General features: G+C 41.5%; 1 protein-coding gene across 2 annotated transcripts in view; it reads left to right on the top strand.

Annotated features, from left to right (window-relative positions):
• Window positions 1-16,126, top strand: part of fgf14 (fibroblast growth factor 14) — a 323,193-nt gene extending 307,067 nt beyond the window's left edge. For both annotated transcript variants that reach the window (XM_021578637.2, XM_021578638.2), the window contains exons 4-5: window positions 13,577-13,775; window positions 15,842-16,126. In XM_021578637.2, the coding sequence (XP_021434312.2) occupies window positions 13,577-13,775; window positions 15,842-16,014 (372 nt within the window). In that variant the 3' untranslated portion in view covers window positions 16,015-16,126. The remainder of the gene's footprint in view (window positions 1-13,576; window positions 13,776-15,841) is intronic.
• The last annotated feature ends 912 nt before the right edge of the window (window positions 16,127-17,038 follow it).

Genomic DNA, 17,038 nt, shown 5'->3' with positions numbered 1-17,038 from the left:
GCATACACTGTTTCCCTAGGTTGCGAATCCAGCTAGCTAGGTAGCTACCTACCAGCTAGCTGAATCCCAGAGGTAGGGGAAAAGTGTATGCTGGAACATTGTCGCAGGAGGCAAAGTTTGGTTTCCCTTTAAGAGTGGTCCAGTTGGTAGAGCACAGTGCTCGCAACACTAGGGTTGTGGGTTAGATGCCCATGGGGGACCAGAACAAAAATGGTTCATTAAGTCTGCTAAATGACTAAAATGTCAAATTTGGACATTTACTTTATTATGTACAGGTAGCTACTATGGAAATGTAAACGTCAAGTCAGTAGCTAGTTATCCTAGTTGCGATCGAATGAGGAATGAGGTGGGTAGATAACTAAGTGTGTCATTGCAGTGTAACCGATATGAAATGGCTAGCTAGTTAGCGGTGGTGCGCGCTAATAGCGTTTCAATCGGGTGACGTCACTCGCTCTGAGACCTTGAAGTAGTTGTTCCCCTTGCTCTGCAAGGGCCGCGGCTTTTGTGGCGCGATGGGTAACGATGCTTCGAGGGTGGCTGTTGTTGATGTGTGCAGAGGGTCCCTGGGTCGGGGCGAGGGGACGGACGAAAGCTAAACTGTTACAGTAGCAAAGTATTTATAAACTACAAATCAGGTCTCTTATATGTTTTGTTCATTTTTGTTCTATGATCTATACAATAGACTATGACTGATTTTGTCCCAATAGGCCTGTCATATTCCCACATTATTTTACCTAAATACCTTTAGGCCTACCTATAGAAACATTTAAAAACAACTTTGCACCTTTGTCCAGATTAACAAGAGTAGCCACAAGGGTGTTTAGCGTCATCCACAAGGGTGTTTAGCGTCATCCACAAGGGTGTTTAGCGTCATCCACAAGGGTGTTTAGCATCAGCCACAAGGGTGTTTAGCGTCATCCACAAGGGTGTTTAGCGTCATCCACAAGGGTGTTTAGCGTCATCCACAAGGGTGTTTAGCATCAGCCACAAGGGTGTTTAGCGTCATCCACAAGGGTGTTTAGCATCATCCACAAGGGTGTTTAGCATCATCCACAAGGGTGTTTAGCGTCATCCACAAGGGTGTTTAGCGTCATCCACAAGGGTGTTTAGCATCATCCACAAGGGTGTTTAGCATCATCCACAAGGGTGTTTAGCGTCATCCACAGGGGTGTTTAGCGTCATCCACAAGGGTGTTTAGCATCATCCACAAGGGTGTTTAGCGTCAACTTACAAGGGTGTTTAGCATCATCCACAAGGGTGTTTAGCGTCATCCACAAGGGTGTTTAGCGTCATCCACAAGGGTGTTTAGCGTCATCCACAGGGGTGTTTAGCGTCATCCACAAGGGTGTTTAGCATCATCCACAAGGGTGTTTAGCGTCAACTTACAAGGGTGTTTAGCATCATCCACAAGGGTGTTTAGCGTCATCCACAAGGGTGTTTAGCGTCATCCACAAGGGTGTTTAGCGTCATCCACAGTGGCTCTGCAAGTGTGGAGAGGACGTTCTCTGCTGCTGACCTGCTCTCCAGGCACCATGAAGCCACAGACTGGCCAAACTCGGATTTCTAAAAATGAATTCTAAAAATTCAATGTCACTAATAAGACATTTTTCATTTAATTTGTATTTAATTCTAAGTAAGTCACAGCCTATATGTGCAATTTAAAGGCTATAATTATTGAAACAATGTTGTTTAAATGCTATGCGCATTCTATCCCTACCAGCTTATTGTGTCGCACTCCGAAATGCTTCACAATGTATTGATTTGTAGGCTATAGCCTTGAAGTAATATAATTAATATAGCCTAAATCATTCATATTCGTTCCTTCTTAGGCTCCCTGTCTGGCTCCTGATCTATTTAGAGTGTTAAATGCTGTTTAATATGACATGTAGCCTATTTGAAATGGTGTTCAAATCCACATGGTTTGGTTTCAATACTTCAAAACCAAATGGGAGGTCCAGGTAGTCACAACAATAGATGGGTGTTGGTTAAGATGTGGAGCTAATTTGAAGTTTATTTTTCCTGTGAGTGCAGTGGGGTTTTAGTGGAGCAGTTGGAAAGGACATGGAGCACCGGAGCTTGCACACTGTTCCAAGAGCTCAACTCAGCTCGCATGCTCTGGAACTAGCACACACAATCATACACGCTTGCACACACACACACACACACACTCTCCCTCTCTCTCACTATACATACAGTATACATTTCATTAATACATACCATTTTCATACAGTCTTCACATATCCTTGCCCTCATTTCAACTCATTCTCTGGTGTCTCTTTACGTTTATGCCCCGTCTCCTCTCCTCTCCTCTCCTCTCCTCTCCTCTCCTCTCCTCTCCTCTCCTCGGTAATCAGTGAAGCCCCTTCATCTGCACCCACCATTGACACGACTTTTAAACACATGAGAACAGGTTGGCGTTGCAAATGCAGCCCAGCGTTTTGGAAGATGACCTTTTTCCATGGATTAATAGGCTTTATGCTGGCAGCATTAATAAACCATTTCTTTCGTTTCCTCTCTCTCTCTGTGGTAGTGAGCGAACGCTCTGCATATTAATGCTGGTCCATTCCTTCTACCGGTCCCCTCTCCCCTACACTTACTCTACACCAGCTGTCCCCATAAGAGAACCTTTTGAGGAACCCTTTTTTGGTTCCTGGTAGAACCCTTTTGGTTTCTATGTAGAACCCTTTCTACAGAGGGTTCTACATGGAACCCATAAAGGGTTTTTACCAGGAAACAAAACAGTCATGGACTGTTCTCTCTGCTACTGCTTGGCAAGTGGTACCAATGCACCAAGTCTGGAAGCAAAAAGACCCTGAACATCTTTTACCCCCAAACCATAAGGCAGCTAAAGAGTTAACCAAGTAGCTGCCTGGACTATCTGCATAGTTTTCTAAAATGGCCCCGGAAGAAATGGCAGCAGTTTTACGGGTGCCCAGACAATTGTGCTACTATGTGGGGTTTTTTTTTGCATTATTTTTAACTTAATTTGTACATAATGTTTCTGCAACCGTATCTTACGGCAAAAAAAAAGAGCTTCACTTGAACCATATCTACATGTACATACTACCTCAATCAGCCTGACTAACCGGTGCCTGTATGTAGCCTCGCTACTTTTATAGCCTCGCTACTGTATACAGCCTGTCTTTTTAGGGTTGTTTTATTTCTTTACCTACCAATTGTTCATCTAATACCTTTTTTTTGCACTATTGGTTGGAGCCTGTAAGTAAGCATTTCACTGTAATGTCTACTACACCTGTTGTATTCAGCACATCTTTGATTTGATTTGACCCTTTTTGCACAAACTCTTTTGACTCACATAGCTGCTGCTACTGTTTGTTATCTATCCTTTTGCCTAGTCACTTTACCCCTACCTATATGTACATACAGTATCTACCACAATTGCCTTGTACCCCTGCACATCAACTCAGTACTGGTACTCTGTGTATATAGAGTGCCTTCAGAAAGTATTCACACCCCTTGACTTTTTCCACATTTTGTTGTGTTATAGCCAGAATTTAAAATTGATTATTCAAAATTAGATTTTGTGTCACACACAATACTCCATAATGTCAAAGTGAAATTATGTTCTTAGAATTTTTTACAATTGAATTACAAATGAAAAGATGAAGTGTCTTTAGCCAATAGGTATTCAACCCTTGCAGTGAAGCCGCTCAACAACTACATCATACCAGTCATCCAACAGATTCCCATTCAGAGCGACACACAGAAGCATCCAGGGTCAATGCCCTGCTCAAGGGGCACGTTGACAGATCTACCACCAGGCCAAAAAACGTGAACCCGAACCCTCCAAGATCCCCCCACAGTTCCCCAATAGCTGTCCCTCAACCATTTGAGACCCGTTCCACAACCCCCCCCCCCCCCCCCCCCCCCCAAATATTTTTTTAAATAAAAAAATACAATTAATTCCATTCCCCACCCCAAGAATCCCCCCAATGCACCAACAACCATGAAAAAAGACCTACAGAGAAAAAAGAAAAAGACAGGAGAAAACAGCAAACAAAAATTACATTAAAAAATGACATTAAATTAAACAAAGGACATCAAGGACAACTAAAATCATAACAGAAAAGCCAACTGTATATATTTGTGTGCATGTCTGGCACTATTACATGTATGTGTGTGTTCTTGTACGCGTTTATTTGAATGAGAGTGTGTGTATATGCATGCGTACAAATCCACAGATTGTGAGTTGAAGATAAATCATTTTACTAAGAGTATTAGTATATTAGTAATTGACTGACCCGTTCTCTCCAGAATTCCTAACAGTACTATTTCTAGGGTCAATTTTAGATCTATGCTATGCATTTTCAGCCATTCCTGAACCTGAGACCAGAAACAGGCTACCTGAGGGCAATACCAAAATAAATGGTCTATTGATTCTGTATCCTCACAACAAAATATGCAAAGCTTTGATGATTTTATGCCCCAAATATTCACCATTTTGTTGGTGGCAAGAATTCTATATAATAATTTTAGCTGAAAAGCACGAAGTCTTGAATCTTGCGTTGTTTAATATATCAATTCATACACCCTACACTGTACCATGGAATCGGTACATAAAAAATCTATTCCCAACTATTTCGCAATCTGTATGGCACAGTTGTCAACATCCTGGTCCTCAAATGAAACTGGTATACGGTCTTATTTATGCTATTTTTATACTTCCGCCAGTTTTGATCCTTTATATTGGGCAGACAGACCAGTTCCCTACCTCCTCCCGCTGCCACCTGCCTCCTCCATTTTTGGGGAAATGCTGTAATCAATTGGTTGTACTCTTGGATTGATCAGACCTTTCCGTACAATTCTGATAACTCCATGAAGGACATAGCTCTATCATTCCAAATAACAATATAATTTAAGAACAAAATAGCCTTTTCAAACATCTTTCCCATAAATACAGGTATTTTATCAACCAGCACATTTGAGTTCAGCCATAATATTTGTTGTTAACAAACTACAGTTTTGGCAAGTCGGTTAGGACTTCTACTTTGTGTATGACACAAGTACATTTTCCAACAATTGTTTACACACAGATTATTTCACTTATAATTCACTTTATCACAAATCCAATGAGTCAGAAGTTAAAAAATTCCAGAAAATGATGCCATGGCTGTAGAAGCTTTTGATAGGCTAATTGACAATATTCAAGTCAATTGGAGGTGTACCTGTGGATGTATTTCAAGGCCTACCTTCAAACTCAGTGCCTCTTTGCTTGACATCATGGGAAAATCAAAAGAAATCAGCCAAGACCTCAGAAATACATTTTAGACCTCCACAAGTCTAGTTCATCTCCACAAGTCTGGTTGTGTCTCCTAGAGATTAAAGTACTTTGATGTTGGAAAAGTGCAAATCAATCCCAGAACAACAGCAAAGTACCAAAATCCACAGTAAAACGAGTCCTATATCGACATAACCTGAAAGGCATTCAGCAAGGAAGAAGCCACTACTCCAAAACCATCATAAAAAAGCCAGACTACGGTTTGCAACTGCACATGGTGACAAATATCGTACTTTTTGGAGAAATGTCCTCTGGTCTGATGAAACAAAAATAGAACTGTTTGGCCATAATGACCATCGTTATGTTTGGAGGAAAAAGGAGGAGGCTTGCAAACCAAAGATCACCATCCCAACCGTGAAGCACAGGGGTGGCAGCATCATGTTGTGGGGGTGCTTTGCTGCAAGAGGGACTGGTGCACTTCACAAAATAGATGTCATCATGAGGAAGGAAAATGACATGGATATATTGAAGCAATATCTCAAGACATCAGTCAAGAAGTTAAAACTTGGTCGCAAATGGGTCTTCCAAATGGACAATGACCCCAAGCATACTTCCAAAGTTGTGGCAAAATGGCTTAAGGACAACAAAGTCAAGATATTGGAGTGGCCATCACAAAGCCCTGACCTCATCCTATAGAAAATCTTTGGGCAGAACTGAAGCGTGTGCGAGCAAGGAGGTCTACAAACCTGACTCAGTTACACCAGCTCTGTCAGGAGGAATGGACCAAAACTCACCCAACTTGTGGAAGCTTGTGGAAGGCTACCCGAAATGTTTGACCCAAGTTAAACAATTTCAAGGCAATGCTACCAAATACTAATTGAGTGTATGTAAACTTCTGACCCACTGGGAATGTGATGAAAGAAATAAAAGCTGAAATAAATAATTATCTCTACTATTATTCTGACATTTCCCATTCTTAAAATAAAGTGGTGATCCTAACTGACCTAAAACAGGGAATCTTTACTAGGATTAAATGTCAGAAATTGTGAAACTGAGTTTAAATGTATTTAAACTTGTATGTATGTAAACTTCCGACTTCAACTATATGTAAACTTACTCCTTGTTTTCAATGCTGATTTGAATGTCATGAAGAAAACTGAGAAGTGTCAAAGATTTTTTTTCCAACATCCTTTCTGAATTTAATCCTTGAAGTAATTATCTAGTTTTTCAAACGTTTGTGTAATCTGATTACAATATTTTTGCTTTTAACGTAAGGGATTACAATTACCGTTTTTTTGTAATCCCTTACATGTAATGGAATACATGTTGTCCGTTACTCCCCATCCCTGCTTGTCGGTATGTTTGTAAATTAGCATTTGACTGTTAGTCTGCACCAGTTGCATACGAAGGATGTGACAAATACAATTTGATTTGGTTCTCCTCCTGTATGGGGACAGCCTTTTTCTTCGTGCTTATTTATCTTTCTGTTTCTCTCTTTCCCTCTCTATATCTCCCCATTTTCTCTTTCACTCTTTCTCCCAACTCTCTATTTTTCTCTCTCGCTCTCTCTCTCTATATATATATATATGACTCTCTTTCTCCCCCCCCCCCTCTCTCTCTCATTCATTCTGTGGTGAGTGGAGTGATTATGTTGGTCTGAGCGGTGCTGGCCCTCTGTCTGTGGCCAAGGTCAATTATGGCTGCCCATTTAGAGCGCTGCGAATCAGGGTGCCGGGGAGTCACTGATGTGGAGAGGCAGGCAGGAGGATTGAGAGGGGAGAAAAATCAACTGTTGTGTGCCTCAGAAATGATTCGATTTGCCGCGGGTGTAGAGGGGTGTGCCCCGACCTCATAACTCTCTGCCAATGTCACCCTTCTCTTTCTAAACATGATCTCAAATTCAGGTGGATCTCAGCTAGCATCGTACAGTGTACCCCGTGGGAGTACATGTATTTTCCCTGCTGAAGTTGTAGAGTACTAGCCAAACAGTATTTGAGCTGTTAATTGGCCTTAGATAATTAATAGCAAATGTTTCATCTGTGCCATCATTGGCTGCCCCTAAAAAAAACTGCCACAGCCCACCTACCTTGGAATGAATTTTGAAATGTATCAAACCATAATCTGTATCTTTAACGTTTTGAAAGGGAATATGTCAAGTGTTGATCACAGGAGACATTTAATGCATTTACCCCCAAAAAAACGAATCTGTTTCACTTGCCTCCAGTGTGGGTCCCTCATGTTCCTATTTATGTTGTTATAGGGAATGACCACCACCGGTCCTTTTCTTTAAGAGCATATCACTATTCTGGAGAAAGCCCGTCTCTGTTGCCATAGCAACTGAGTGCAAAGGTATGTGCCATGTTCTGCCCCCCCACCACAAAAAAAATAGAAAACAGAAGAAAAAAAGAGAGAAGAGGAGAAGGGCCTGTCAAGGAAAGCACGGAGCCAGTAGCTGACAGTGTGGACCAGAGGTTGTCTCTCCTTAATAAAGTTTGTACGCTGCAGCTCAAAGTCAAGACAGCCCCTGACACAGACTCATCACCTCATGGCTCATTTACAGGTTGTGGAGGTGACATTTAGTAGAGCTTTCTATTACGCCCTCAGATATCGACCAAACCCACCAGACACAACCACACACACTGCAAGCAATAAACTGGGAGAGCGTGCCGTTTACACCTCTTCACCTGAAAAACAAGATGGATGTGCATGCCAACACCTTGACTGATGTATTAAATACCACAACAATTAAATTATATATTTCTGTATTTCTATGTCTCTATCCTCAACTTAATTTGTGAATTTGTCAGTCTTCTCCGAAGCAATTTGGCACCGACGTTTCATATTTGTGAACACAATGTTATTATGGCCAGCTGAAGTGAACATCAATATTTTCTATCCAAGATTCAAAGAAGGCATCAGAAATGAGGAGGGTGACGATGGCTTAGTTTCAGACTGTGATTTTTAAGCATCCCCTCATGAATTTAATGAACATGTTTTAAAAACAGAAAAGAGGACGTATGTCTGTTTGGCTTTGTTCACTTTCCCATTACAATCATCTGAAAAAACAACTGTGATGAACGGAAGACAACAGAGAAGCATTAAAAAGCTCTATTGAAGCTGGAGATTGAGATGCAATCAGCGCCCGAAGAGGAGACGTTTGACTGCCTCGGAGTCATCTTCAAACCACTATGATTATCGGTGACTGACAGTGTTTGTACCCAAGAAAACTTCTTTCCCCCCACTCTCCCCAAGTCACTCAAATCTGGGAACCTAGTTATATGAATGTATTTGCGTCCAAGAAACCTTCTCACTGACTTTGTTCAGCCGCTCTCGGGTGGTTGAAGAATCGTACGGTGTAAGTAATCAGCGCTCAGCTCAACATGGCCTCACAAGCGATCTCGTTGATTACAGTGACCAGTCAACCAACAACGAGCCTTACCTGACGAGGAAGATGTGTAATTAATCACATAATTGAAGTGACTCTGGGAACCGTGAAGGTAAAAACCTATTTGGCTTTGTAATCGGCTCCGAGACATTAGTTTGGTTCTGAAAGCAACGCGTCAACACCGTTTTAAAAGACATGTTTTAAGGAGTGTATGGGATCTGGTCCAAAAAAAGAGACACTTGGAGTCAGTTGAGCATGTGAAACACCTGTTGCAAATGTGCTTATTGGTTGAATGGCACAGTCAAAAGTCACTGCTTCCTCTTGCATTCAGATCTGTTGTTTTGTTGTGTGGTACGGTACTCTCATATTGTCGTACTAATATAGATACGTACTGTTATGCTCCTTCCAATTGGTATCTCACCTCTTATAGGTATGAATATTATTTGACACTGTGGATTTATCCTTTGGCTGCATAGGATGAAGCCATGGAGCTTTTACTCACACTATTGCAAAGTGGTCAGTATTGTAAAAGGCTGTTAATTCCCAACAATTTACCTGACTAAACAAAATTAAGGGCTGATTCAATCCGTATTGCGGAAGATAAGCCCTATTGCGTGATTGAAATTCAAAGCTAATTACAGATTGAGCCAACAAATGCAGCGTTTACCATAAATGCAGTCTCCACAAATGGGGCCACATTGCCTTTAAATGTAAATCGTGCTATAGTGCTGATCTTCAGAGATATGGAATGAATCTAGGCCTAAATCAATACTCACTCCAATTAACTTCTACCTCAATCCATTATATTTTTGAAAAGCTGTGTAGCTGATCTGTCCTGAGTCCTGTCAGTACAGTACAGCGTGTTAAAAACTGTGCTTTCCCCCGATACCCCTGGAAACGGGAAGATGCGGGCACTGCCTCTCTGACATCTTGCACATGATAAGCGGTCCTTTGGAAGGAGACTGCTGACACGCCATGAATCTGAGGACGCGCGTCGCCAAATGAGGATGGAATCCTGCCTCATGTAATTCAGAGAGTATTTTTTTCATATTAAACATGCCTCCGAGCCCCGATTGCTTAGATCATAATCTCTTGAAGGGATAGTTCACCCAAATTACAAGATGACACATTGGTAAGCAGTCTATGGACAAGGTATGAAAGCAATCCATGCTTTGTGTTTATTTTCTTTGCAATGTTTCCAAATACTGTTTTAGCATTTGTGGCACGAATCCCATTCAAGTCATAGTACTGATATTAGCATTTGTCAGGCATCATAAAGTGTTTTTTTTTTTTGCACATGACCTGCCGTTGCGACAATAACCAGCCAAAGATGTAAAGGGATAGTGACAGGAAATGAGCATTGCATCTATGTGCTACTTTAGAGGGAACCTAACGCAGCAGCCTTAAAATAAACGCCTGAAACTAGATCTCCTACATACTGGTGTCGACGAGAAGGAAAAAAAACTGTCGGGGGAGGTGATCTTCTTCTCTTCAACCACCAATCCAGTGAATGTGGAGGAGTTAAGATGGAGCTGAAGTCTCTTGCTTGGGCTATGCGTTTTCAGGTTGTTTAACTAACATAAGTACCAGTGGAAAGCCCATCCAGAGAAAAAGCGCTTCACTCTCAGTTATTGCACCCACTGTGTGATTCCATTTGCGTCAATATGATTGGCAAGACAGTTTGGGCTGCAGAAACTCCTGCGTGGCACACAATGCTGTGCTGACTTCAGTGCGGCATCACAAACTTTCAATGCCAAATCAAACGCCAAAATTAATTCAAAAGCTACTGGCTGCGAATATCGTCCGGTCCCGACCCATGTTTTAACTCTCCTCGTCCGTGCCTGCGGGCCTTCGTTAAGTTTTCAATGCCGTTCGAGAATCTTAACAGATTATTACAGCATAGGTGTGACGACCTTTGCATGTTATCTTGCATATATGATTACATAAGAAGACATTTATGGTTACAGTTACCTCAAAATGTGTTACTAATTTTACGGTTGAATCTTACATTAGTTTGTAACATAGCCTTAACTTTAGGCTATTTACTGTATTACAAAAGCAGTTTGTGCTCAGTAGGTAGTTGGCTAGCCTTAGCAATTCAAAAGACACAGTTAGCTAGATAGCTAGTGCTAGTAAAATCATATATTGAGTCGAACTGTTTCTAATACCGATGCTGACATTCATGCTTAGATGACCGCCGAATCGAACCACAGAGAACTCAAGAAACGAAGATGTATGTTTAAAAATTGAAGCCCACATACTGGTAGTTTCTAGCATTCATGAGAGTGAGACATTCAGAAATGTCATTATAGTTTAGTCAAAGTGTATTGTATAATTCACTGGTCAACATTACTCATTGAGTCAACTTCTCAACATTTTCTGACTAGTTGACTAAACCATGTTATCTCAACATTTTGAGTTGAATCAACTATTTTTCAGTTGAATTGACTTTGGAAAAATTAGCTGAAACAACTAAAAGGCTAAATACGTTTTTACAGTGTAGGATGGAAGTGTAAACACAGCCTATGAGTCCATTCCTCAGTGTTACAATCATGACACAAGGGATATACAGCATTAGCGCTACTAGCAGCTCTCGCTGACCAACTGAGCCGGTTAAGTTCCTCGGGTCTGTATGCAGTCAATGGAATCCCTCTGAGTGTTAAATTAAGGAGACTGGAAGCTCTCCCGATACAGCTACCAGCCTGTGCCTGCCTTACCTAATGCAATTTCCTCTGATTGAGCCAGTCATTAATAAGTCCCCCAAAGTGTCACTTAGTCGTCGTCATCGGCCCCGACTGGTTGTTAAGCCCCGACAAGAGCAATTTAACACAGTGCTAATAACCTGCTATTACTCGGTGATGGGATGCGTCGTCGGAACTACACACTCACCCCATAAATAATCCCCAGGGTGAAGCTGTGAGAGTTATGAGCAAACACCTAAACGGTGGAAAGACCACCTAATATTTATTAACTACATCAAGTCCCACTCATAAATGCCTAGCAAGAGGAAATAGCATGGAAGAAGATTAAACGTCAGAAAGAAATTGGGATTTGAGGGTCTCTTTTTGTGGCTCAGACCCGTTCAAATAATTTGCTGCTCTGGCTGGATAGGTGTAAGCTAGTAGTGGGGTCTCTTACATTGACCAATCATGTCAGCGATAAATAAACTCTAAGGAATGGAGGGAGGGAGAGAGGGTACATTTTGGAATTATTCAAACAGGGTCTTTGTTTGGGTGTGCTGAATAGGCTTTAAGTGAACTTCTCCAACCAGAACTCCTTGAAGCATGACCAGGCGTTTATTAATACGCCCCAATGAAAACCCCGATGTGGGGCAGATAATGTGGAAAGCTCTTTATTACCCTCATGTTCTCTTCAGTTTAATGAGATGGATGGGGGTAAAGCGGAGGGAGATGTGGTGTTCATTTGTCATTGACAAAAAGGGGTGTGTGAAAGATGATGAGGTCTTTGGATTAGCTACAAGGTTGTTTGCACAAAGTATTACAGATGTAACGAGTGTATTTTCATGACACTTTCTCGGGTGTTTGCTAGCACAACATACACACAGATATAATCCAGCTAGTGTAACAAATTGAGGCATCTAGGCATGTAATGTAGAACGGCACCGGAGGAGATGGCTGCCGTTTTACGGGCTCCTAAACAATTGTTACACAATTCAGGAAACTAGTCGTATGTCAAATGTCACAACTTCATAGGAGAGCCGTTTGAATGTAAAAAAAAAAAAAATGTTTTTACAAAATGCATTTTTTGGCAGAAATGCCTTCTCGAACATGTGAACTTTCATGTGCCTTAATATCAAACTTGTATGCTATCTGTAAATACGAATAAAATTTGTTCAATTACTAGCCTTGTTTGGTTAAACCACAGAAAAAGTGGCAACCTTCCCACTAGCCATGATTGGCTGAGATAATGAGAGGGCTGGACATGCCGAGAGAGGAGTTCGGATTGGTCTGCCACATTCAGGGCTTCTGAGCATTTCAGCTCGTCAGTCTGTGTTGGTAATCCTGCCGAACGTGGCTTTTTTATAAAAAAAACATATTGTGTAGTGGAGCTGCATAAAATTAGTCTTTGTGACTTCTGGATATGGCTACATGTTCAAACATGAATGATGTTCATATGCTTCATTGTTTTTTGCACAAAGGCTTTGTGTTTCAAATGACATCTTAATATATAGTACACTTCTCTTCCCAGAGCCATATGTGATAGTGAACCACATAGTAGTGAATCATATGGGGAATAGGGTGTTACCTTTACCTATGCTTCAAGACCCAAATGGAACATACATTATATTTCTTATAACAACAAGATACATCATGTTTTTAAGAACATGACTTTTTAAAGTTTTATTGTACAAATTATACATTACAATTGGGGATACAGGTGTGGAGAGGAGAGAGCGTTGGAAGCGTACCCAGCAAACTGGGAAAAATCCCATCAAATTTGCTAAGATTCCCATTAAGTTCTAGTTACGGTTTTGTCTAATAATTAGGACAACATCCCAAAAGCATTCAAATAATGTTTTTGATGAAAATGTTTTTCTTTTCGGGAAATGTTTTAAATTAAATATCCTTGGAATGTTCACCAAACATTCACTAAAATGTTGTGCGCAGCTGTAACAACCACCGCAGAACATTCCCCAAACATTCTCATGAGGTTTCCAGGTAAGGAACAGACTAAATGTGTTCTGGGAATGTTCTTGCAAGACAAACTTTGTATAATGATAAACACAACTGGACAGTTTTTGTGTTATGAGAACAATGTAACGAATGTTCTGGCAACTTTCACAGAACCAATTTTGGTTTACTGGGTAAACTATGGGATTGAACCCGGTCACTGATGGGGAGTTAAACATGTATTGAGAGCGGGGACCATTACCACTTAGCCATGGCTCTGCCACATAGACATGATACTTAACCTGTCTTCTGTCTTTGCAGGAACTCTTTACGGCAGAATGCAAGTTCAAAGAGTCTGTGTTTGAGAACTATTATGTGATCTACTCGTCGATGCTGTACAGGCAACAGGAATCAGGGAGAGCTTGGTTCCTGGGGCTCAACAAAGAGGGCCAAGCCATGAAGGGGAATCGAGTGAAGAAAACAAAACCAGCTGCTCACTTCCTGCCCAAGCCATTAGAAGGTATGCCAACACCACATTCTGAGTTTGATTTTTTATCTTCGTTATAAAATAACTGTTTCAGGGGCATTAGAGCAGTATAAGCAAGAGAGCAGCAAATATAGTTGTTGTTTTGTGATGAGTGGCAACATATTGAACTGAAAAGTAGGGCATTTATATCTGCTAGACTTCTTTCGAGGATAACCTTTGCAAAACACGTCTGTACCTTCTACTGTATATGAACCTTTCCTCCTGGCTGAAAGCTAGTAATTTACCAAAGTTTAACTTCTGTAATGTTGGTAACTAACAGGTAATCTATGGCAATCTATGGTAACTTTGGTAATTTATATTTTAATTTTAAAGAATGCATTCGTATATAGAATTATTACATATAAATAATATTTATTGCTGAAACCCTCATATTAAACAACAATGGTATTCACTAAGTTAATGGATTTTTATTTATGATAAAGTTTTATACTTTTGTCATTCTGTTTCTTATTTTAAAATCATCTTATTCGATTCTTTTATATAAACTGTTGTGTTGTGTCAGGTTGGCTAGATATTCTTTTAGTGGAGGACCGTTCTTGAAATACACTGGAAACTGTTGAGCGTGAAAAACCCAGCAGTGTTGCAGTTCTTGACACCAACCGGTGCGCCTGGCCCGTTCAAAGGAACTCCTTGTTTTGTCTCAAAACAACAACAAAGAACTTCTTTAACCTGTCTCCTCAACTTCATCTACACTGATTGAAATGGATTTAACAAGTGACATCAATCATAGCTTTCACCTGGATTTACCTGGTCAGTCTATGCCTATATGGCATGTCATGTCCATAATGCTTCGCACACTCAGTGTATTTTACACGTGACGAGGTCACACAGAGGACCAGAGATAATTACAGACACCTGTGATAATCCGAAGTACCCAAAAAAGGCGAAAGTTACAAACATTCTGGTAGTTTGCTGGTAAACTTCAAAAGTTTCCAGTAATATACCCTCCCTTTGCAACCCTACTACTTATTGTTGGTACCAAGTTTATGCCTCATGTCAGAGGTGTCAAACTTATTAAATGTATGGGCTACCGATGAGGCAGGGTTTATGTATATATCACCAGAATCTTACACAAGACATATACACATGTAAGCCATCACATGCCTGCAGGTTCACAATAGCACATTGCATCCTCCACACCCCTCGGAATGGCCATCCCACACCTACGCCCCTGTCACAGTAGTGTCTTTCGAGGGAACAAGTCTATCTTTACTGTTAATCCCACCCCGAGTAACCACCCACGGCTACACTGAAGGATGGTTATCTTCCCCTTGACGTATCATTTATATTTCTCATTCCCATCCATAATTCACAGGTTGGCATATAGCACAGAGGGGAAGGGACAAGCCCTGTCTTTGTGGCCATGAAATGTTGATGCTTTATGGTGCGTCTACACTCTCCTCCCCTCCCTGGCAGATTTGTGTCCATTATTTAAACATGGAAGCCTCCAGGAACCTGTACTGCACTGTCGTGACAGTGACACAGCTGCAGTGCAGGGAGCGTAAAGTGCAGGATCATTTGGGAGGTTCCCACTGCTCATTTTGCATAAAGGCTTTTGGCCAGATTCAGACTGGGGTCTGTAGAAAGGAGAGGAAGATATATACATGTTTTAAATTGAACCTTTACTTAACTACGGCAGCAGTCACAGGCTAAATAATGTGTTAGACACTTTTTTGGTCTTTTTCGCCCCCTTTTTGCCCCTTTTGGTGTGGTCTGGAATGATTTCCAAAAACAAATAGAAGTCTCTGCATCAACAAGACTTAAAACGGATTAAATCATTCATGCTAGCAGTCATTGGTGAAAAAGGAGCCATGTGGTTAGTTTTACAAGTTATTGGACTGAAAAGAGGAGAAATAAGACTTATTTTGCTCTGGATTTGACTAAATCTTCCCCCTCTCCTCCATTCTCTCCCTTTCTTTATTTTCTCTCTATTTTCTTACCCTCTCTATCTCTCTCTCTACCCGCTTCCTCTTTTTCCCTCTCACCCTTCCTTGCCTCCTTATCTCCTCCCTTCTCTTTATTATCTCTCTCCCTCACAGTTGCTATGTACAGAGAGCCATCGTTGCATGATGTAGGAGAGACCAAAGCGCCCAAAACAGCCGTTCCTCCCAGTAAAAGCACAACCGAGCCCCCAGTGATGAATGGAGGCAAACCAGTCAGCAAGCCTACTACTACTACTACTACTGCTACTGCTGCTAAGCCCCCCACATAGCCACAATTCACCTGGTGTGTGTGTGTGTGTGTGTGTGTGTGTGTGTGTCTGTGTCTGTGTGTGTGTGTGTGTGTGTGTGTGTGTGTGTGTGTGTGTGTGTGTGTGTGTGTGTGTGTGTGGCTGGAGGGAGGGAGGGAGGGACGTACATGATGGAGTCAGGGATTTTCCCTACCAGACTCCAAACCTGCACCCTCTTTCTTCTGTGGATTAGTTCCAGGCAATCTCTCGGTCCTTCCTTTCTTCTCCTCTCTCTCTTTCTTTCTCTTTAACTCATCAATGGGGGATCGATGCAGAAGGGTGGTCGCCTCCGCCCCCACCCCCCAAAACAGAAGGAAGAGTGACTCTGACAATGGAATCCGTAAAAATGATGTGTGTTTCACGGCCACATGTGATACCTTGCTTGCTGACGGTAACCCAAGACCACCCCCTCTACATATATGCCCTGTTGCAACAGTGTGTGTGATTAAGATCTATTTTCTATACCACAGTGCACCAGCTATGTTCTGGGGTAGATGCTTTACACACATAGTAAAAAAGAAAATGGACTGCTATCTTCTACTTTTTACAAGTATATTCCCGTCTCTTTCTCTTTCTATTCTCACATTTTTCTCTTTGTTGAGTAACTTAGAAAAAAGTACATTTTGCAGGGGCAGTGTGTGGTTTTGTAATACACGCATTCATGCCGATGTATACTCAACACACACAGACACATTGACACTGAAATACACTCTTCTTCCCATACACAACACATACACACACAAGAAATAAGATGCCATAAGGTTCCAGGGACTCATTTAGGAAGTCTGGTGTTAGGGAAGCGCTACAGATACGCACGCACGCACGCACGCACACACACACACACACACACACACACACACACACACACACACACACACACACACACACAGCATCTACGTCGAGGGGAGAGTCAGAGTCTCAGGCTGCGTGTTGCTTTTTTAGATCTCAATAAAGAAAGACTGGAGGACAGCTCACACAATCATAGCTGATGAAGTGCTAATTACCC

The sequence above is a fragment of the Oncorhynchus mykiss genome, chromosome 22 (assembly GCF_013265735.2).
Source record: "Oncorhynchus mykiss isolate Arlee chromosome 22, USDA_OmykA_1.1, whole genome shotgun sequence".
NCBI classification, from domain to species: Eukaryota; Metazoa; Chordata; class Actinopteri; order Salmoniformes; family Salmonidae; genus Oncorhynchus; species Oncorhynchus mykiss.
This window is presented reverse-complemented; position numbering and strand designations above follow the sequence as displayed.